General features: G+C 37.9%; 3 protein-coding genes across 3 annotated transcripts in view; all 3 read left to right on the top strand.

Annotated features, from left to right (window-relative positions):
• ptpn20 (protein tyrosine phosphatase non-receptor type 20) overlaps positions 1 to 5,270 on the top strand; it is a 36,983-nt gene extending 31,713 nt beyond the window's left edge. The window contains exons 45-48 of the mRNA XM_039672563.2: positions 1,410 to 1,744; positions 2,033 to 2,248; positions 3,229 to 3,291; positions 3,596 to 5,270. Of these exons, the coding sequence (XP_039528497.2) occupies positions 1,410 to 1,744; positions 2,033 to 2,248; positions 3,229 to 3,291; positions 3,596 to 3,712 (731 nt within the window). The 3' untranslated portion in view covers positions 3,713 to 5,270. The remainder of the gene's footprint in view (positions 1 to 1,409; positions 1,745 to 2,032; positions 2,249 to 3,228; positions 3,292 to 3,595) is intronic.
• A 3,361-nt stretch (positions 5,271 to 8,631) lies between these two features.
• gdf10a (growth differentiation factor 10a) overlaps positions 8,632 to 22,351 on the top strand; it is a 29,530-nt gene continuing 15,810 nt past the window's right edge. Inside the window, exon 1 of the mRNA XM_089117124.1 lies at positions 8,632 to 8,772. Within this exon, the coding sequence (XP_088973250.1) occupies positions 8,730 to 8,772 (43 nt within the window). The 5' untranslated portion in view covers positions 8,632 to 8,729. The remainder of the gene's footprint in view (positions 8,773 to 22,351) is intronic.
• The window catches only part of antxr1d (ANTXR cell adhesion molecule 1d), a 61,086-nt gene continuing 47,372 nt past the window's right edge, over positions 8,638 to 22,351 (top strand). The window contains exon 1 of the mRNA XM_089117123.1: positions 8,638 to 8,772. The gene's annotated coding sequence lies outside the window, so the exon portion shown is untranslated. The remainder of the gene's footprint in view (positions 8,773 to 22,351) is intronic.

Raw genomic sequence — 22,351 nt, forward strand, 5'->3', positions numbered from 1 at the left:
ATTCGCCTTGCATTTCCATCTGATTTCAGGGATAAATTATGGGTTATTTGGTTAGGGGTTGGGATAATTTTAGGATTAAATTTTCAGTCATGAATGTTGTTCTAGGATCAGCAAAATATGTTGATACAGGTACGTCTTACAATAAGGATTGGCTCATTTTGACTTGTGAGTTCAGTGATTTGTTAATAGTTAATCAATGAGTTGTTGAATCGAGAACAGATGCAATCGAATTGGTCCAGTTAATGAATGAAATTACACTGAATCAGTGTAATTTGCAAACAGATTTAATGTGTTAATTGAAAATAACGAATTAGAAACGGCTGTTGCATCTTGGACCGGGTAATGAGGCACAACATGTTTTTATGAAATGCAGAAATGTGAAGTAAAAGTAAAAATACTCAGATAAAATACAGATACTCTTTAATTAAATGCATCGTTTCTGAATAAAAGTACTAATTTCTTTCAACAACAACAAAAAAATCTTACTGACCATAATCTTTTGAATAGTGTAGTGTAAATGTCAGCCTTTAGTAAAAAAAGAACATTTTTTTATGTATATATTTATTTGTATGAAGCGTTTAATTAGGGTATTGATTGATAAAGTAATGTCATTATTGTAACTTGAACAGAAAATCAAGCAAAATGTGACTTAATTAGTTACAAAAAATCCGTATTCATCTCATTGATTCAATTTCAGAGTATAAATGTTGCTATTTTAAAGTAAAGTCTCAAGTGTGGTGCATTGCAACGAGCCACCATGAGAATATTCTAGATTAGAACATTCTTCTCACCCTGCTCCCCCGCGTTCGCTCCTTTTGGCTTTCCAGCCGCCATGACCTTGAGAGCTCGTTTCATTAATTTGGAGCTATTTTCTGTACCTGGACACAATTTGTTCCTTCTCCTCTGTGGGGAAACCAACAACACTGCATTCTTGGTTTGTAGATTAATAACACTGTTGGCTACCAGAGCCAACAACAGCAATCACCTCATTACAGGAATGCTGAGGCCCTGTATAAATCTCCAAAATAAAAATTTGTTTGTGGTTTGGGAAACATACATTTGATAGTAAGTACACAAGAGTTTTGTTTTTGACTGAATCTCAAAACAGAAAAATTGTATACCTCACCGTCTGGTTTTCATAATAAGCACTAAATGGTTTAGTTGCCCGGTGGGAATTGAGCAGTCAGAAAGTTTAACGTAGAAACTTTAACTGTTGTTTTCTTATCTTATCTTATTGCCAAATAACATGCATGCCTGCTCAAGCTCAAATGTACTAAGATTTTTCGGGCCGAGGCAAATACATTTATCATTACAGCAGAAGCAATTGCTTGCTTTATCAAATGTGAGTCTACGTATTCAAGTTGAATTAATCCCAATCTACAATTTCTCTGTACTGTTTGAACAATCAGATGATAAGACGCGTGTTCCTGTCGGAGAGAATGAGGGCTACATCAATGCCAGCTACATTTGTATGAAGGTGGGCACCGAGGAGCTCTTCTACATCTCTGCTCAGGGCCCTTTGCCTGGCACTCAGGATAACTTCTGGCAGATGGTGTGGGAGAACAAGTCTGATGTTATCGCCATGATGACCCAGGAGGTGGAACGTGGCCGTGTAAAATGCCACAAGTATTGGCCCGAAAAACTTGATGTTCCCAAAGAAACCAGCCGTTACCAGCTCTTCCTGGATAACTACCAGATGCTTGGCTATTTCCACATCAAGGTCATCAAGATGGTGGAAAAAGAGGTTAGGAGCCTGTACCTGATGGAAATACTGCATCTCAACCAAAATATATTTTTCTTATTTTAACTTTTTCAGTGTAATATCCACCATTTTAAAAAACACATTCAGGCTATGCCTTCAGCATCCTTAAAACAAGATAAATTTATGTGACATCCAAAACTGTATAAAGTATTAAGAATAGCAAAATGTATACTTGGCAACAAAAAGAAACGTTCCTTCATTTTCAACTGCTTTTTTCCTGCAAAGACGTGTAAATATTTTAACTCATTATTGAACTGTGTACCTTTCCAGAGCGGAGGCGTTCACTTTGTGAAGCATCTAAAGTTCACCACATGGCCAGACCATGGCACTCCTCTCTCCTCCGAGCAGCTGGTGTGCTTCATTCGCTACATGAGGGCTATACACTCTAAAGGGCCGATCACAGTCCACTGCAGTGCAGGCATTGGCCGAGCTGGAGTCCTCATCTGCACTGATGTCATCCTCAGTCTTATTGAGAAAGACTTAAGTGTAGGTATTTGTAGGTACAAAAATGAAAATTAAGTCATTATTATTACTCACCCCCATGCTGTACCAACCCCGTAAGACCTTCGTTCATCTTCGGAACACAAATGAAGATATTTTTGATTGGCTGTATCACTGCTATAGGCACCCTAAGGGATTGAAACTTGACGGCTCAGAAAGTCATCGAAGAAAATGTTTAAATATTCCATGTGACTACAGTGACTCAAGTATAAGTTATTTTTGTTTTGTTTTTCCCACACAAAAAGTATTCTCGTCGCTTGATAAACTTATACTTGAGTCAGTAGTCACATGGAATATTTAAACATTTTCTTCGATGACTTTCTGGGCCGTCAAGTTTCAATCCCTTAGTGTGCCTATGTGTGCCTATGTGGTTGTGATACAGCTCTCAAATTTAATCAAAAATATCTTCATTTGTGTTCCGAAGATGAATGAAGGTCTTACGGGGTTGGTACAGCATGAGGGTGAGTAATTAATGACTTAATTTTCATTTTTGGGTGAACTATCCCTTTAACACTAAGCTTAAAACAATATATCATCTAAATATGAAAATGATTAATTAATATAAGTGTAAATAATGGCAGAATTCTACAGAAAATTGTTTCCACGCACTGAATTTAAAAATAAAAAGTAATTGCGTCTTTTTATCTCACAATTCTGACTTTATAACTCAAATTGTGACATTAAGGTAATAAGGTAATAAATGATATAAACTCGCAATTGGGACATTTTTTTCGCAGGTTTACTCGGAATTCTATCTTTTTTCATCAGAATTTTGAAATATAAACTTTGAATTCCGAGAAAAATATCTAAATTGTGAGAGAAACTAGAAATTAAAAAAAGTAATGTTCAATTTTGCATTTTTGTTTTCTCAGAATTATGAGATATAAACTCATAATCGCGAGTACTGTAGATGTAACGTTAATTATGAGCAACTAAATCTGTGTACTTCTGTTTTGCTCCCGTAGATTAATGTGAGTGACATAGTAAAGGAAATGAGACTCCAGCGGCACGGCATGATTCAGACCAAGGTGAGTAAATCAGGACTTTCAGTAAGAATGTTTCCTTCAGGTGAATATATACATAGTGCTCTAGGGGACATGGTCTCTCAGCTGAGCCAATGAATAACAACAAAAAACTGTCAATCATGAGTTGGTCTTAGTTGGCTTTCATTTATTTAATCAGCTTTTAAATAGCATCAAAATGGGGTTGGGAAGAATACAATACTTACCTTCTGTGTTTATTCTGTGAGCATTACCCTTCTTCTGAATGTATAGTATAGTTTTATATATATACTTACTAGAGAGGTTTTGCCATTCTTCTTTCTGATTTCAGGAACAATACCTCTTTTGTTACAAAGTCTGGCTGGAGGTGTTACAAAGCATCTCACTTCTTCATGGTCACCACTGGCAAACTGAAACCTGTTCATTAAAGCATCCTTACAGTCCTTAAAATGTGTCACAGAAAGGCAACAATAGATGTGTCTTGGAGTGGCAGATATGTGTTGATCGTGTGTGTCTAATAGTATGACCACTAGTTCTATTAATCGAATATTGAATATATCATAGGAAATATGGTAGACATTTTCATTTACTGTGCAAAGTCCTTGTGTGATCTGATATATATTTTTGTACCATTTTGGCTTAAAAACACTGATTTCATAGCCTTTCTGGACTCCTAGTCATTTTGCCTTGAACTTGTTTTAGTTTCTTTAATGCAAAAGTTATGCACAACAATTATTAATTCAATTCAGTTAATTGAATTAATCAATTTAGTAATTATTTAATTCACTTGACTTATTTTTCACATTTTAATGTCACATTTCAATGTCAAATTTTCAGATTTTCTTACAGAATTGCATTGTTTTGATTTGTTAGTATTGCAGTGTCTGATTTTAGTAGCCGCGAGAGAGGTCATCTTCATTCAAAATGATTTTTACACTCTCAGAAGAACCAGCTGCTAGACAGATACTTTTAGCAAAGTGCCTTTTAATTTCTCTACATGTGGGCAGTTTACCGCTCATCTTTCTTTATCTGCACTCTTCTAAAATAAAAAGCTGTTTTACCTCTTAGTCGACATTAGGTCAGAGGAGGAGGAATTAACCCAAAGAAATAGGACTGATTCTAAGAGATTACAAACCACAGCCTTCTTGTATAGCTTCTGAGGGTCTGCCAGCAGGCATAATCGCTTGGAAACCAGTATTTGACTTTGGACAGGATGGCAAATATCTGCTTACACTTGTAATGGAGAAAGAGCACTTGCAGTAAATCATCGTAAGACATCAGACTCACAATATTAAGCAACAAATGTGTGAATGGGTTGGAAATGGCAATGGACCAATATTCTGTGATACTGTAGTACTTCTCACTGTTGAGCTTGATGCAAAGCAACAGCACAATAATTTGCAGCACACTAATGTCTTAAACTGAGTTTATTATAGACTATGAGCACATCAGAGCTTTTAAAAGGGGTAAAACATCCCATTTGATCTATAGCCATATATTTATTTGCATTGATTTTCCAAAGGCTTGTGAAACATGATCAAACTTCTATATTACTGTATTTCACTATAAATTATTAACCTTGTACTTTGATGGAAAGCTCAACTATGAGCTATAGTTATGATATGTATCAGAAATATCAGCCTATTACTCTACTGTACCCATTTTTACGAATAAAAACAGTATATCATTGTATTTCATGTGTTTCAAAATAATGAATGACTCTTATGAGCTGGTTCTTTTAGTGAATCCAACACAGAATTTACAGTTAACTGTGACTTAAATCACTGTGTTACTGGGGTTTCATATGACAGTGTGTATTTGAAGATGCATGAGTTTCGTCTAATATTTTATATAAAAACAAAATGTATGAATTTTTTTTTTTACTGAAGTATTGTTGTGTAGTCTATAATAGGATTACACTTATGGTGCCTCTAAAATGAAAAATCATTAAAAAAAACTTTTAAGTTTTATTATTATTAAAATGATCTCATAATTTGGCAGTGAAATGGCATTTCTTTTTTTCCCATATATATATTTCTTACTTTCTTCTATTAATGGAGGAACTGTTAAGAAAACTGGAACCGTTAAGATGATTCAGAACTCTTAAATTCTTTTACATTTTCCATCGCTAATATTCATATTCACCACCAATTCAATAACAAAGATCTACAACACTGATCCTAGTAGCACACTAAATTATATGTATTATTTCAGCACAGCTCAGAAGCCTTTCTTCCTGCACTTGATCTGTACACATCCTGAGGATTCCAGTTGTCATTGCGGCCCCACTGTGGATGAATTTCAGGAGAAACAAAAACAGACTCTTTACAGCCAACGACATGGCACACGGGGCAGAGTGTTCCCACTCTGCTTTTACTGCAGAGTAAACACCACCTCGGCTCTCACATGGCCTCCTGTGACAGCATGGAAAGCCTTTTGACCTTGTGGAAGAGGCGGAAAGCCTTCAAAGCCAAACATTAGTGTGAAAATACGATTGGCGAATTCTTCTGTTCCAGGCCTTGTTGATATTGCGAATTATAGCAGCCGTTGCTTGAATTGTCTTCAACTTTTTGTAAAGTGCTAAACCACAATTGAATGATACTTTCACATCAGGAGGGATGTTCCCTACTATCATTAATTTAACAATCACTCTTTGTTGAGAAGTTACCTTAATGTGTTGGAAATGAAACACTCTTTCCCTTGCTGGTGTGATTTTAGGCATGTTTTTCAATAATAAGAATCCATCTGGATTTCATTATTGCTTCTGTTTTCTTCAACGTGTTCTCCAAATGTTTTCAATTAGTAAAGACCAACAACACTTCTGTTGCCTCATAGTAAACATAATGTGTTGGTGGAATGAAATCCCTGACATTAATTGTAATGCTTTGTAGTTGTTGGCAATCCTATCATCATCTTTATTTACATACACCCATTTACAGAGTGACAATAAAATAACTATTCTATGAAAAAATAGATTTTTTGACAACATTAACACGCTGACATAAAGCAATATTGCTTTAGTAAGACCTGATTTAGTGCACTTTTAGAAGGAAACTGGCAGAGGATGTAGTTCTGACATATTTCGATCATTGATCATGCAACTGAAACCACATGTGCGGAAATTTGAACATACTTTAGGAATTAATATAAAACCCAACCAAGCTCATCTTTCAGTTTTATAACACTTCCAGAGCCGCTGCTTTTGTCACTGAGCTAAAAAAGTTCAAGAAGACGGCACTGGAGTGGGTGTATTGTCGTGGTAAAGTCATTTGGAACCGTGTATTTGGAGAGAGCCAGTGATTTATAAGAGTGTGGAAATGATCTCACAGCCACCTTGTAAATCCATGGGTTCACAGTGCAGTGCAGACATATTTTTTTTGGGTAACAAATGTAAAAATAGCATACAATGTAATACAGCACTAACAAGTCAACATCCTCGGTTACACAGAATTACATTGGTAGGCTACTGTTGCTAATGCAAATAGATTCTTCAGTTGAACTATAAATTAAAACACCAAACCAGCGCAGATAAAAAAGAGTCTGTTTTGCAGCATTCAGAAACAAATCTTGTGCCTAATTCATTAAAGAGGTCCTATAATGCCCTTTTCACAAGATGTAAAATAAGTTTCTGATGTCCCCAGAAAAAAATTACCCAAAAATAACCCACATATATATTTATACAATGTTAAAATTGTCACTTTTTGAGGGTGAGCAAAAAACAAAGTTTTTGTGTGTGTCGCTTTAAATGCAAATGAACTGCTGCTCCCGACACAGAGGGCGGAGCTTCAAGAGCTCGTGTGTTAGCATGGTTAGCATCTACCATTCCCGATTACACAGACACCACTGAAAATGTCAGAAACTGTTTAGCCTTTTATGTTCAAACTGGAGTTGGACAAAGATGGAGAGACTCAAGAAGAAGTGACAACATGTAGAATTCAACAGGACATTTCCAGATGGTTAGTTGATTAATTTATGTTGCTGGTGATGTGGAGTAAAGCTATCTAGTCATTGATTAGCAGCATATTCTAGCTGTGTCTGAAATCGCTCCCTATCCACTATATAGTGCACTATATCGGGTGTCGGCCATTTTGTAGTGGTGTCCGAATTCTGAGTGAACGACATCATTCCCTACATTCATTCACTACTTTTACCCACAATCCTTTCTGAATTCGAGTGTACATTCGATGTACACTCGCTGAAGCCCTATTTCCCACAATCCAATGCGGAGAGAACTGAGCGCGCATGAAAGTTCGGCGCGAGCAAGTTTAAACCAGAGATTACATTACATCCAGTGGAGGATTTGAAAAATATCCGTTAATCGTCGTTTTAAACACAATAACGGTCGCCGGAGGGCGCTCGACGACACGTCATCTGTGAACGTGAGAGTTAATGTACAATTTCAGTCGATGAAACTACAAAGCTGGCACGGAGGTATAATTACAAAATAAAGTCATTATGATTGTTATTGTTGTTAATATTATTTTATAAAGTAGGTAATGTAAGTTAAAAGGAGTTTTATCAGTACGCGTGACGAAGCCTTTTCTGCGACAGCTCCAACTCTCCGACGCACAGTGTAAACGTCAGCGTCCGAATTCACTCACTTCATCTCGTTCACTCCTTGCAGATATAGTGCACTCAAATGCCATACACTATATAGGGATTAGTGAATGAGTGAACGAGTGAGCGGTTTCAGACACAGCTGTCATGATAATCTAAAAATCGCGTTCCCTGGGGCGGGGTTTATGTAAATTTGTTTTTAAAATTAGAAAGTTAGTGTCACTAACCATTTAGAAGCGATTTATGTAATATAATTATTTCCCTTTGTTTTGAACTTTGAGCTTTGTAACATTGCAGATGTTGTTTATGCTTATACACACTAACTAAAGTAAAAAAAAAAGTTAAATCATAATCAACCACCCCTTTAATAATTTTATGTTTACAGAAGAAAATCACAACTTTCTTTTCATGCATTTCACTTCAAAAATTAAGCTAAACTAAAACAAGCCTAACTACTTGTTTCTAACACAGCCGGGAGAATGTAGTTTTTACATAGGCTATATGTGTGGTTTCGATCAGTTCATAATTTGAATTTAATATTAAAATACATTTTAGTGCAAACTTACTGATGAGTAATAGGCTATGGTGACTTATGGATGGCATGGTACTTTGTTATGTTATAAATGTAGTTGTATTATGCTTAAGTGTAATAATAAGTGTACATTTTTAAATCATTTTTAGTTCATGTGCTAATATGGTCAGTTCTGTTTGCAATTAGATGTCTCACCCACAAAAGCAGTGAATTATGGAGAGCAAAGGATCAGTTCATAAAAGAGAGCCAATGGATCTTTGAGAGCAACCAGAGACTTGTATGCAGACAGAAGATGCCTTGTATACATACAGCTGGAGCTTCACTTATGGACTTATAGTCACAAAAAGGAACTGATGGGAAAAGCAGAAGACTACGGATGGTTAGAAGAACGGGGCAGGTGTTGAGTAGCATGCTGGTGGGTAAGTAATAGTGTTCCACCTGTGCTGTATCCCCCATGTAGTCATGTATCTGATTAACAGCAGGAAGGGCTCGCTTCCAATGTGGCCTGTAAAATATGACCAGGTTTCTTGAGCACTACAAGATGAAGTATAGATTTTTGCTCAAAAAATATTATATTACTAGGAAAAGTAAGGAAATTGCTCATGGTACAGCACATTTAAAAGTATTTAAGTGCAAAAAAAGAGACCTACGAGTTATTTTTGGAAAGTAAATCTGATTGAACTTTACGTGCACTGACAATTCAGCTCCTGTCCTGTGGGAAGTGAAGTGAACTATCAGGGAATCGAAAGGTCTGTGGATTTAGTTTGCACTAAGTCGAAAGTAAGATTGCTGAAATGATTATGCTGGGGATCTGCCCATCTGGGCCAATGTAGTGCAGCTGGTGCACGTGTTTTTGTTTTTTACATTGTCCTTTACCCTTGCCTGGCTTCGCTTTGGCGACTGCATAGTGTCACAGACAGAACAACCTTTCATTACAGGCCTGAAATAAACTTACTGGTGTGGCCTTTCATTTTAAAAAAATAAGTATGTATTTAAATAAAAATAAGTAAATAAGTTTAACACAGGGCAGCCCTGTGTTAAAAAATGGTAGAAAGTGGTCAGCAAAGAAATCTGTAGTAGAGGCAAAGGCTGCCCTTCAAATTGGGGTTATCGTGGGACAGGTACAGCATGGAAGAGGGGGTTTTGGGCTCAGTTTGGCTCCTCCTTAAATGGCACAAGGCAGGCCCAGCTAAAAGGAGGAAGCTGGTAGTCAACGAGGTGCGAAAGCAAGAGGAGAGGATGAGTTGTATAAAGGCCATTTCCCAGGCCAAGCAGGGAGAGTGGATGAGATGGAAGAGTGTGGAACGACGCAAGATGGGTTGGCAAGACCTTTAGTCAATGGAAGAGAAGTGGGTTGTCGAGGTTTTGTATAAATCAGCATGAAGTTTTAACATCTACTCTCGTGTAATGGAAATCAATCAATCATTGAGTAGTCCGAGGCTGAATCCGAAATTGCCCCCTAAACCCTCATTCACTATTCCCTACATTAGTCTACTAAAACTGTTCACTTGAAGGAGTGAATTCTGACAGCCGTTGAGCGTACATTGGTTGTACGTACTCATTAGTGCGGTACATTGTGGGATTGAATGAGTGCACTCAATAACATTCACTATGGTTTCAGACACCACTACAAAAGCCTGTCCCCTCAAATAGCGCCCTATTTGAGGGTAGGGGAGATTTCGGATTCAATCCATATTTATATACATTATAGCCCTCTTTTCCGCATTGTTCCTTGTCGTGTATTGATGATGTAAGGTCATATAGCTGTCACAGTTTCTTAGGCCTGAAGCAGGGGAAAGCACCCTGTACAGATGGCTAGTCCTTCAAAATTTCATATTTTTTTTTACTACTTGGGACTAAATTGGCCCACTTTTTTGAGTAGCATAATTTTTCGCTGAGGATGATTTGCACATATATGCATGCTGTAGCATGATTTGCACATATATGCACGCTGCTTGTGTGGATGCAGTCAGTTTTGACTGCAAAAGATGAGGTAATTTGATTAGATGTCATGTATTTTGTAAACATGGACCATGTTACATACTGCAGAGAATTAAAAAAATAGAGAACTGTCAGTCTTATTTATTAAAGACACTTTATAAAAGAAAACATTGTATAACCTGCTGTTAGTGTTTTTTTAGGTTGTTGTTTTGTGAGTGACAACATGTGTTTGTTGACCTTTGCCAGTGTTCTTTTTGTCAACACTGTTTTGTTGCTCCAGGCTTTCAAAAAACAGTCCCAACAGAGGCACTACTCCTAAATGTACAAACTTACCCTTATAAGTTCTGAAAAAAATTCAGATGGGTAAATCAATCCCTTTATATTGTGCTGTGCCAAGAGTCTAATATGGAAGAATAGTAATTGCCAGCATGATGACTTGGGAGGTAGAACGAATTGTACATCTTCAAGCCAACCCTTATCTACATCATATTAAAGGGTTCAGTGGTTCTCCAAGGACGTGTAAAGTCAATGGAATAACCAAAATGTTTCTGAAAAGTGCTCATTGGAGGACCTCCTTCGTGATTAGACCTTTTCATGTCACTCAATGAGAATGCTCTGAAGACATAACCGTCTGTCTGTATGTTGAATGGAAGAGCATTTGGTGTTATTTTTCAGCATTAAGTTTGCCAGCGGGAAAAGAGCCCAAGCTTGTGAAAAGTGAATGTAGTTGCAGCTGTCAGGTTATGGTTCTCATTTTGAGTGAGTGGAATACAGAGCAAATTGACCCCCTGTTAACCTGACCTGTCTGTTCTGTGATTGACAGATAATGTTGATTGACACTGACTGAGAATTGACAGTTATATATAGGGTAGTATTGAGGGAGATGCCTTAAGAAAAATGTGTATTTACGTTTAAATTGTAACATATTTAGATATAAGTTTAGCATGTGCATTAAGATGACCCATCAGCCAATGTGTTATTATAGGAAATAAACCGAAACATTTGCTAATTTAGTTATTATAGTACAAAATGTAAAATATTAAAAGGGTAAGATTGCCCTACTGGGTTAATTTGGGCCAAACTCGACGCTCACGCGGGTTGCATTCATAATATCCTTAAACATAAGAATAGCCTACTGCTGGCCATAAACTGGGAAAGTGCCCATCCGGTGTGCGACACCTCGAGTTGTCATACATGCGACGTGGAGCTGCAGAATGTGTAATGTCTCCGTGTCCTTCACCCTGCGGTTTACACAATTTTACAGAGAATAAATTGTGATTATTTTACTAGTCATGGAATGGGAAACATGGCATTAACCTTGTGTTCATACATTTCATAAAGGGTGATTAATAAGAACCCTTTTCCCTTTCAGTCGATAACGTCGGACGTAGTTGACGGTCGAGTGAATGGGGATTGCATCAGAGAGCCAATGTTCTTCGAGTACTACTGAACAAGCCAAATGGAATTGGCGTCCGTTATTCGCATCACACACTCCGCCTCCACGGCGCGGGTATAAATACGGAAGTGGATGCATGCACTAGCTGCCTTTCGATTCGGAGCCGATCGAATTGATGTCTCTGAAGAGTGCTGTTGTTTACAACGAGCGAGTGTGTTGGTGTTCTTCAGGAAGACTCCCCCAGTGCTGGTGTTCTACAGCGCGAGTGCAGGCTGGCTTTGAGCTCTAAGGGATTCTAAGGGTTTGAGCTCAAATGGGTTTGTATGTGTTAACAGCTGGTTAGAGGGCAGAAAAGTGAGTGCTTCACTGTTTCAGTTCACTGTTCAGGTCATTCCCCTGTGTGCTCTGTCACTGGGTATGGGTCCTATTTCCTGAAAGAGCAACAAGGGTGTGTTTGTGTCTTTGTCATTCCACCTGTACGTTTTTGGATGCGGTGTTCCCTTTTCCTCTCTGACGGTCACAATTGTTGCATCACATGCTTGATTATGTGTATATATGTATATTTATATGTTCAGCATGCTGAGGCAGCTTTTGTGGATTGCCCATGTTCTCATTGCGGGAATTTGACTGTCCTGGTGTTGAGATTGAGACTCGCCTTCGTCCGCGAAGCGCGATTCTCCATTGTCATACCCCACCCCTGGGTGCCGTGTGGGATGGGTGATCAGAGGATAGTAATGGATGTCTCGCCCGGAAACCATTCCCTGTGGGCTCCTCACTCCATCCCACCACAGCCGATAGAATTCCTGTTGAGCATGCTGGTCCCTCTGTAATGGACCAATCAGCTGTTTCAATGGGGGTTCAGGATAAGATGTCAATGGCAGCATCGGAGGGTGAGCTGGCCTCTGGAGATGACAACTTTGGCTGTGTTATCTTCCTCTGGGAGTGTAACATTGCCCGAGCCAGATCCACACCATGATGCAGTCGCTTGGAAAGCATGTCCTGATTGTCAGGTTCCTGAGGAAGCTAAGGAAAATGTAACCTTGCGCCCCTCTTTATCCTCTTGGGCCTTTTCTCTGGTGCAATTGCACTGCATAGACCGCCGCTGAGCCACTGAATTAAATGAAGTTCAATTCTTTGTACAGTTCTCCAACTCAACTAATTGTGCCTAGAGTTCACGCCGGCCCTGGCTTGGATTGTGCCTACCTCTTCCGTAATAGGATTAAGGGGTGAGCTTGCAAGCGCTGCCCAGGAGGAGGCAGACCCAGCCCTGGCTTTCTCTGTCCGTCCACTTCATAGCGGTTAGACGTGTACGGTTAGAAGCCTTAGACCTCAGACCAGCTCTTATCTGTAAGATTCAGCAGGCAGAGAGGGAAGGCTGTTTCCAAGTAAAGTTGGCCCACTGATGGTGGCTGCCTTCAATTCGGTGAAAAATTCTGAGATGCTCATGTCCTCTTAGTTGTTGAGCTCCTCTATAATGAGTGTGTGCTCTGCCTGGGCGTTCAATCGACCATCAACTATGTCCGACGTTATTGGCTATGTATCGACGTTATCGTATGCAACCCACCGTTCCCTGAAGGAGGGAACGGAGGAAGTATTCTCCTTGCCGCTGGACCACTGCTGACGGGTTATCCTCGGCCCCTTAGCGAAAAAACAACTAGTGCGTGCATCCACTTCCATATTTAATAGGTTTAGGAGCTTTTCAGTTCTTCAGGAAACATTCAGACTGTGTTTCACTTCAGTTTGAAACCAAATAGATTCTATAGATATCGTGCTATATCGATATTGTGAATTATTTTGGCCACAATAACCATGGTGTGAAAAATCGAACATCGTGACAGCCCTAATGTGAACTTTCCTAAATGTGCTGTTTCCTAAATATCTCTAAACATTATGGTATTTTTATGCTTTAGCACAGGCAAAACATTACATACAACACATTTAATGTTACAGTTCCAATAACTTAGGACACTAAAGAGGCCTTTGACTCTGAAAAACAACAAAAGAAAGATGCCCAAGGTCCCTGATCACCTGCCTGAACATGCCATGGTACTTTTGCAGGAGACATGAGGACTGCAGATGTCGCCAGATAAATAAACTGCAACGCCTGAGACAGTGCTACATGGAGCCCTGTCTCAGCCCATATTTAAAAAGCTTTTCCACGACACTAGAACAATTATCGTAAGTTCTTCCAGTGAGTGAGAGACATTGAATGAGTGCCTGTCATTAACACCACTGTGGGTTGGCAACGTGTTCCCGGCTGCTAAGTTAGAATGAACACCTTTATTCAAAGTGCAGTTAAATCCAGTGCCCTGCAATGTTAACCATTCAGCAATTACATCTTAATGATGTTCCCTTGCAATCCAAGCCTGTAGAACTTCAGGTTCTTTGTTGAATAGATGACAGGACTAATACGGCTCTCCAGAGATCCTGAGAGGTGCACTGAGTTGCGTGTATTTGGATTATAAATCACAGACACAAGTGTGTGATGTAGGCGTGTTTAAACAATTCACAGGACTCTGTATGTTTTTTCCTATCGCTATTGTTTATATTGGCCCAGTCGATCATTTTTATTGTGGATAAAGAATGAGAAATATTATTTCAAAGGTGATAAATCTGAAAGTTGTTTTACAGTGCACCATACACCCAGGGATCCGGTTTGCGTCCGTGACCGAGAGCAGCATGGATCAGGAAACCTGAGCCACTCGCGGTGACAGACAGGGGGATGGTGACATTGGGCAACAGATTACTTGGCTTGTAGGGAAATCTGGGATGCCAATTAACTACAATGCCAGATGGAGAGGGCATCAATGACACTTTGAAACAGCAGTGGCCTGATTAATCTAAAGACTTCATCCGCAAAAAGTAAATCCCACTCTTTGACTTTTATAAATAAAACTTGTCGACATGATGTTAATTACTGTTAAATTGCTGTGTGGAAAATAGATTTCCTGATAAAGCCACCGTCCTTTGTTTGTTAATGTTCCTGCCCAATCAAAGGTGTAATTAGCACCTGCTTTCAATTACATTACTGTGTTGTCAAGCCAGAGATATAGACAGATAAATCATGTCTCACATCATGCAAGATGTGCCTAAATTAGAAAACTATTACAATGAGGTAGCAGACACTCCGACGTCCCGGGAAGATCGTTTATCTTCATCAAAGTGGGCTATCCTTGAGCAACTCAACAGGGGGCGTGTAATTGAAAAATGCAAAGAGATGTGATTGTTGGGAGCAATAATAATTTATTACACTGAGCACCAGGAGCTCAGGGAGCCATTTGTTTTCATTAATGTGAATTCAAATTACCTTGGTGATTAAAATGTGACTTTGACAGGCAGAGGAGCTCTGATCCGGGAGACAGTCCTGATGAGACCCTTAATTCGGGTCATTTGTTTTCCGTCTGAAGAACGGGAAAGCGCTGCCTTTCCTTGCTGCCTTCATTTGCCATTTGATTTGATTTGAGGCATTAAAAGTGATGGCCACAAAGTGTGCAATGGATCTCCCCGGTCATTAAAGAGCCTGTTTCAGCTAATTGGATCTATGAAGACAAAGGCAAAAAATAGTTACTGTATCAAAAGGGGCCAGGCGTTTACTCTTCATTTTTAAATCTCTGTGACATATAGAGAGACAAAGATCAGAAATCAAAATGATGTTGAGCAGTTTCTGTCAGGAATGGTGACAGTTTTAGGCTCTGATAGTTGTGAATGAGCGTTGGCTAATTCTGGCACAATGGACTGAGTGACTTTATTAGATGTGGTCTGCCATGGGTCATTTGAGCAGTTTCCCTAACAAATCACTTCTTTATTTGAGATTTAGCAGAATAAAGATTAACAAACATATTCAATTCATGAATAAGCTATCTTATCGTATGAAGATATAGCGGCATGGGCTACTTTTATGATGCTTTTTTCATCCTTTTTGATGACAGAGTAGTATTAACAAAATAAAGCAAAAATGAAATTATGAATTAAAACAAACAAAAACAGGACAGATAAATAAAGGTATACTAATATGCACCTGTAGGTGGCGCAAGAGGACTCATTGGCACTTAGGCCAGCAGTGTGAGTTTGATAAGATCTTTTTTTCCAGAGCAGGAAAATATCCTCTTTTGTGCATTAATTTCTGAGCTTCAGGAAGAGATTTGTACTTGCATATGCATAGTTAGAATGACCTAAGGGTTTACCTTAAGGAGCTTGAAGAAATAACATCTTTAAATACTGCAGTGCTGTTTTCCATTGACAACTCTTGAGTGTTTCTAGGATTAATAGTGTGGATAGGAAATGACTTAAAACCATTTTCCATAAAATATATTCTTAAATTAGACATATACAACAAGAACGTTTTGCTTTTGGAAACTCAGGCTGATTGATTGGTTTTGTCTTTTGTATGTTTTTTGCCCATATTAAAACTACTTCAATTTTATTGTTTATCCCGTAAGTAACACAAAAATAAACAAGAGTTCTCTAAGTGGGTGTTATTATGTGTGCGGAGGAAGAGGAAGTGCATGAGGTGTCTGGAGTTTATTACATATACTATGACGGATGTGGAACATGGCATGTTTCTCACACATCTTTCCCTGTTGACACTTCATTAATAATAAGTGATGGTCACTAGCAGACACACACACTGCTCAAGTGTTTCAGACTTTTGTAACATTAACCCTTTGTTTGATGGAAGTCTCAGACAGAGACAATGGGAAACGGGAGCTTGTCTGTCTCTACATAAAACACACACAGTTGCCTCTCATCGTGTGGTAGATTCGGCTCCAGTTACTGCACTTCCTTGTAATTCATCACTCACCCGGCCAATCAAAAGGAAGAGCTGTCGCCCCCAGTCCAAAGCTCAGGTTTCATCCAAATATTGGTCAATAATCAGGCATATCAGCCCCTCTGATCTGAGCAAACTCACTTTGGAAGGAGATCTGAGAAAAGGCACTTCAAACAGGTTGTAATGTTGTGTATTCTATATTTTGCTAGCAATTTACCTCAGTAACAACTTGATTGATTCATAACAACTTGGTAAAAATCTGCTGCCTTTTCTTTGTCCAAAAACAGCACAAATTAGAGAATTAAGCAAAAGAGAGGAAAAAGATGACGAGGGAAGCCCAGGTGACGTGTTTTCACATATGGAATCCCCCTGCGTCTGAGGCCACTCTGTTACTTTTTCCAAGCTTCTAAAAACAACAGGCATTTCATGAGAGGCTCCCCTTCCATTTGAGAGGAAGACATTCAAATCGTGGCTCTTTTTTCTTTCAAATCAGTTGGACTGTCAGAACTGATTTGTTTCATAGAAGAAAAAAATGTGTGGTAATATATATATATATATATATATATATATATATATATATATATAGCAAAAATTACACAGAAAATTTTATGCATTTTTACATTTTTACACATGGAAAAAAAAACATAATTATACAAATTATACTGAAAAAAAAACTTGTAAAATAAATGTCAAATGGCTGATTCTTGTTTCGTAATGGTAAAGTTTTGATACTGGACTGGCTACTAAATCACAAAATAAGTTTTTGTTAATAGTACACTGGCAAGGTATCAAAAGTAAAGAAAGCCACGATCGGCGATGAAAACCGAGCCGCTGCAAACAACAGGGATGACATGAAATATCACAGAAAGAAAATGCCTAGAATCCCAGAGACCACAGATCTTTAAGAAAAAGTAAATTAAAGCGCCCCTGTTTTTTATGGCTGCTGTTAACACTGAGGTTCAATGCCATGATTAATGCCATCCAACAAAGAACTTTCAGTCGCCTTTTGTTGTGAAGTGTGAAGCTCACAAATTGTTAGCCAGAGTTGAAATATTAAGTTTCCCTCCTCCACCCATCATGTTTAAATAGCAGAAGCGGGAGAGGGCACAAATGCCAGAGGCAAAATCCAGGCCATCTGCTATTCTCTTTGTAAAACAATGACAATCTTCTCACTTTCCATATGGATTGCCATATTCTGTACACTATGCCAGGGATATTGCAGCAAACTACAGAACTTGAGTCACGACTGCCTTGACCCACAAACAAAATGACAACTGATTTAATGCAATGCACTTTGCTTACATTCTTTACACATTTCGAGAACGAAAATGTCCTTCCTTTGCATTTATTCTTCAAATGAGGCCTAATTTCTCACCTTATAATAGCTTGAGTTGTACACTTTCCAATTTCATGACTACTTAGACTTTGCCTTCACTATTTTCAGCTCCAACCAACTTCTCCAACACCGCAGAATAATGATCATGATAAAGCTTTCTGACATGTATTGTTTGCAGGAGAGAATTTAAAACGTGGGCCGTTGGCCTCACCTACGCTCTGAGCTGCAACCGCAGCCCTCAGCGGGTGACTGTGACTAATTAGCTAGAGAATGGTATTTATACATGGCAGGGCCATTAGCAATTTTAGCTCATGGGTGGCACAGCGGGGAGAAACGACAGGCATTGTAACCGACCACATCAGCCTTGCTACGTCTTATTCAGCCCCAAAGCAAAGTCTGCCATTTCAGAGACCTTAACCATCTTAGTGGGTTAGCAAAACAAACAACAACTGCCATTATGCAAAGCTGCACTTGTTCTGCTTTGTATTCAAAAATATCCTTAGGGGAGACAAGAAGTATTAATAGCATAAGCAGCTCATTTGGTTTAGCAATTTTTATACAAAACATAAAAAAAGGAGAATCTGATCCATGGGGGAAAATGTAGAATAAAAAATATTTTATTATATCATGATCTTGCTCTACAGTTGAGCCAAACAAAGACTCACCACCATCTCTGAGAAAGGAACTCCGCCTTTTCAGTGATTGAAACCTGTATTAAAAGACTATACATGACAATATGCCCTGCAATATTATTCCACCTCTACTATGTCTACAACATGACAAATAAAGTGAAGACACATAAAACATATAGCGCAACCAATGTTGTCAGATTTTTGAATGAATGACTCGGTTCTTTCAGTGAATCAAAACCGTATACAGCGCGACCAAAGCAGACAGCTGACTATTAGAGTCCGTTCTTTATACTGATTTTTACAGATTTTACAGTGCAACAATTTAAAAAGTATATAGAATTAGATATGTGAATATATGTTTTTTACATTGCTCATCAAAATAAGTTCAGCAATCTTTAACTTTTTCTGTAAGTTGTTCAAGATGCAACTTATTATTATTAAGTCAGTTTAATGGCTTATATAAGAACAGGTTATTTTTACTTAATTCGACACTGACCAAATCCAAACGGACGAAGAGTTTGTTGTATTTTTAGAGTATACAGAACTTCAACACATTAAAAAATCAGTAGCTACTGACTGGTTGTGTATTTGACTTTGTGTTGATAGTGTCGTTTTGTCAGCACAGCAGTATTCTGTAAAAATAAATTATTAAAATGTATGTGTAAACACTTTTACAAGAGTGGTTTTAAATGTTTTTTTTTCTTTTTATAGGGGTGATGAACTGAGAAATCAAATTTTCGTTGAGCTTTTGACATCTAAGAGGTCATCATTTTATAAGAATATCTTGTAAGTTTCAGAACTGAAAACGTCCTTGTTAGTCCAATAAAAGCTTTTGTTGACACCAGCCTTAGCAAACGACTCGTTTTTCAAAATGGGGAACTATGACGTCAAAAAGGGGATAAAACACCACCCCGCAGAAGATCAACGCCTACTTCAACAGGGCCGGTTTAGCCCCGCCCACCGATTCGCGCATTACACGCATAGCTAAATAACATAGATTCCGACCTCGTGATGACAAACCGGATCGAGATACCGAGCAATTCAAAATATTGTGCAATGCCTGGTTGTGGAAGACAGTCGCTATTTGCTTCCTCTGGGTTCCAACAGGACTGCATGGATAAACTTTATTTTTAATGACGTTCCAGCTGATGAGGTAAAACATTGTCGGTCTGTTCGCTTCATTTCACTGAGGATTGTTTTGTAAACAAGACTGGATTTGCAGACCGATTAAGAGTAGAGAACGGTGCTGTACCGTCTATATTGGATCTGACCGGAATTGTGCAACACACGGACTCTGGGTCGAACATGTTTTGGCGAATCATTCCGGTTGCCATTTTACAACATTGGATGTTTTCAAAACAATTTCCCCCAAGTTCATCGACGGGTGAGTCGAAACTCATTATAATACGCAAAACTGTTATCCACTCACAGCAGTGGGCGTTTACTTCCAAGTCTTCAGTGCGAGATTCCCATAAAAACCGAGGCTAGAGGCTAAAACTAGGGTAGAAAATAGCCTAATACTTATTCATTTTGATGTTTTTGAATGCAAAAACCAAGTGAACGTCATAAATTGAAATCAGACAACAATATAATAAAATTTAAAAAAGCCAGTTCATGACCCCTTTAAAATTGTCACTTTACACATTTATTTCCAAATATTTCTTCATCAAAATAATATAGAACCATTAAGGAACCAAAATTGTTAAGAGAAATTGGAATAGGAATTGCTAAATTTCTAATGATATCCATCCCTAATCATTTCAAGCTGTCTTTGCCCCTAACACTCTTAATTGTGTTTAAGCAACCATAGTAGAAATTATGTAAGGAGTCAAACAAAAGACTGACCACCATCTCTGAAGAAAAAAAAAAGAAAAGAAAAAACTTCACCTGTCCAGTGATGGAAGCTTATAATGACAGAGTGGTCAGACATGAGTTTTTATGAAAGGTGTGAAAATACCAGACTGGTCCAAGATAAACTCACTGTACCGAAGCGTGACATTTACCCTGGCTAAAGCCAGAGGGCTTGCACTTACCTGGAGAAAAGCCCCATTGATTTGAGCCATGGTGCAAAACTTCCGCCCCTGTTTGAAGTGTACTGGGCACACTGTAGTCTCTGGGAAATACTGGGTTTTTCCATATGCCTCACTTGCAGAACGTGTGCAATGGGCTACCCTTGTTTGTACAAGTAGGGGTGACAACTTTTAAGTGCATGTAGTAAATTACTCATGCTCAATTGGGAATTTGGGAAATCTGTTTTCACATCTGAAAGCTTTCAGATGCACTTTCGGAGCCATTTAAAGAACCTCCGACTGAATGGCCATGGAAGAACAAGATAAATATATATATATTTTACATGATAAATACTATGACTTAAACAGTAAAATAACACAAGGGAATTTAAATTCGAATGGAGTTTGAAGAATAATAAACCAAACCAGATATCGCCAGATGGTTACTAAATGTATATGATCACAATGAAAAGGGTGCAAAGCAATAACAACTTTCATTCTATTTATTTGCTTTTTGGCCCTCTCAGCATGTGTTACCTCACCCATTGTGTCAGTGTGTTGCTGCAATGAATAGAAAGCACACAGTTCAGGATTTACATGTAAGTCCTGTTTTTTTAGGAGCTGTGCTTTTAGTGGTTAAAACGCAACACCAGAGCAGAGCAGTGACTGAATAAACCTTAAATCCCACTCGTGGATTTCTTTGGCACTTTTTATTTTATTTTATTTTTTTACTGTGCTTGATGACTTTATCTCCAATTTCAGGTTTATGTATTTTATTTTTAATGTCTTTACAGTACCAGACTCCCTGTGGCGTTAAATGATTTTTCCAGCAATTTAAAAATACCTTGAAATGTTGTTTATCTGGTATAGACTAACAAAGAGTTCCTCCGGGAAATTAAACAGGAACAAACTGGATTTAAACTGTGAAAGTATGTGATCTTCGGTGTTTATTCAGTTACATGCGAGTGCAGTGAAAATCAGGATTCAAAAGTTCAGAAAATGTGCTATTGTTACAGTTGTATGAAACTGAGCACACATACGCTCGCGTTTCAAAACTTTGCAGTTGGTACGCTTTTTAATGTTTTTAAAAGAAGTCTTGTATGCTCACCAATCCAAAAATACAGTAAAATATTATGAAATACAATAATTCTTTATAGCTCTTAATATAGTTTAAAATGTGATTTTATTAATGTGTCGGCAAAGCTACATTTTCAGCATCATTACTCCAGTCTTACATGATTCATTTAGAAATTATTCTAATATGCTGATTTGAAGCTCAAGAAACATTTCTTATTATCAACGTTGTTTTGCTTCTTGAATTAGAATATTTTTGAACACTGGTTTTTCATGACACTTTTTTTCATGATTCTTTGATGAATAGAAAGTTCAAAAGAACCGCATTTATTTCAAAAATGTCTTTTACTGACAATTTTAATCAATTTAATGCATCCTGAGTCTTTGTTACTAGTTCTAATAATAATTACTTAATAATGTTATTATAATAATTACTATAAATTGTGCTTAACTACATGCAACTAACCTAAACCACACCCTAATCCTAACCATAACCTAAAATTAACATGTAGTTAAATATTATTATTACTCAGTACTGAAATGTATAATTACACTGTAACACGGACACCTTAAAATAAAGTGTAACCAAAAAATCATACTGACCCCAACTTTCTGAATGATATTTTGTAATTGTGTAAATGACTTTGTAAAAAGATCACACTAAAAGAAAACAAATATGAAAAACTTTAACCTGAATGTGAGAATAAGACTATAATTATTCATTTAGACAGATTGTTTTCTTTTTAGGGATTTTGTCCGTAAAGATCATTTAAAGCAACTCTGCCAATCGTTTGCAAAGCATCACAAAGACATGAGGATATCCCATGACTGTATCATTGGAC

This window comes from Pimephales promelas, chromosome 11 (assembly GCF_988280905.1).
Source record: "Pimephales promelas chromosome 11, fPimPro1.hap1.1, whole genome shotgun sequence".
Classification (NCBI taxonomy): domain Eukaryota; kingdom Metazoa; phylum Chordata; class Actinopteri; order Cypriniformes; family Leuciscidae; genus Pimephales; species Pimephales promelas.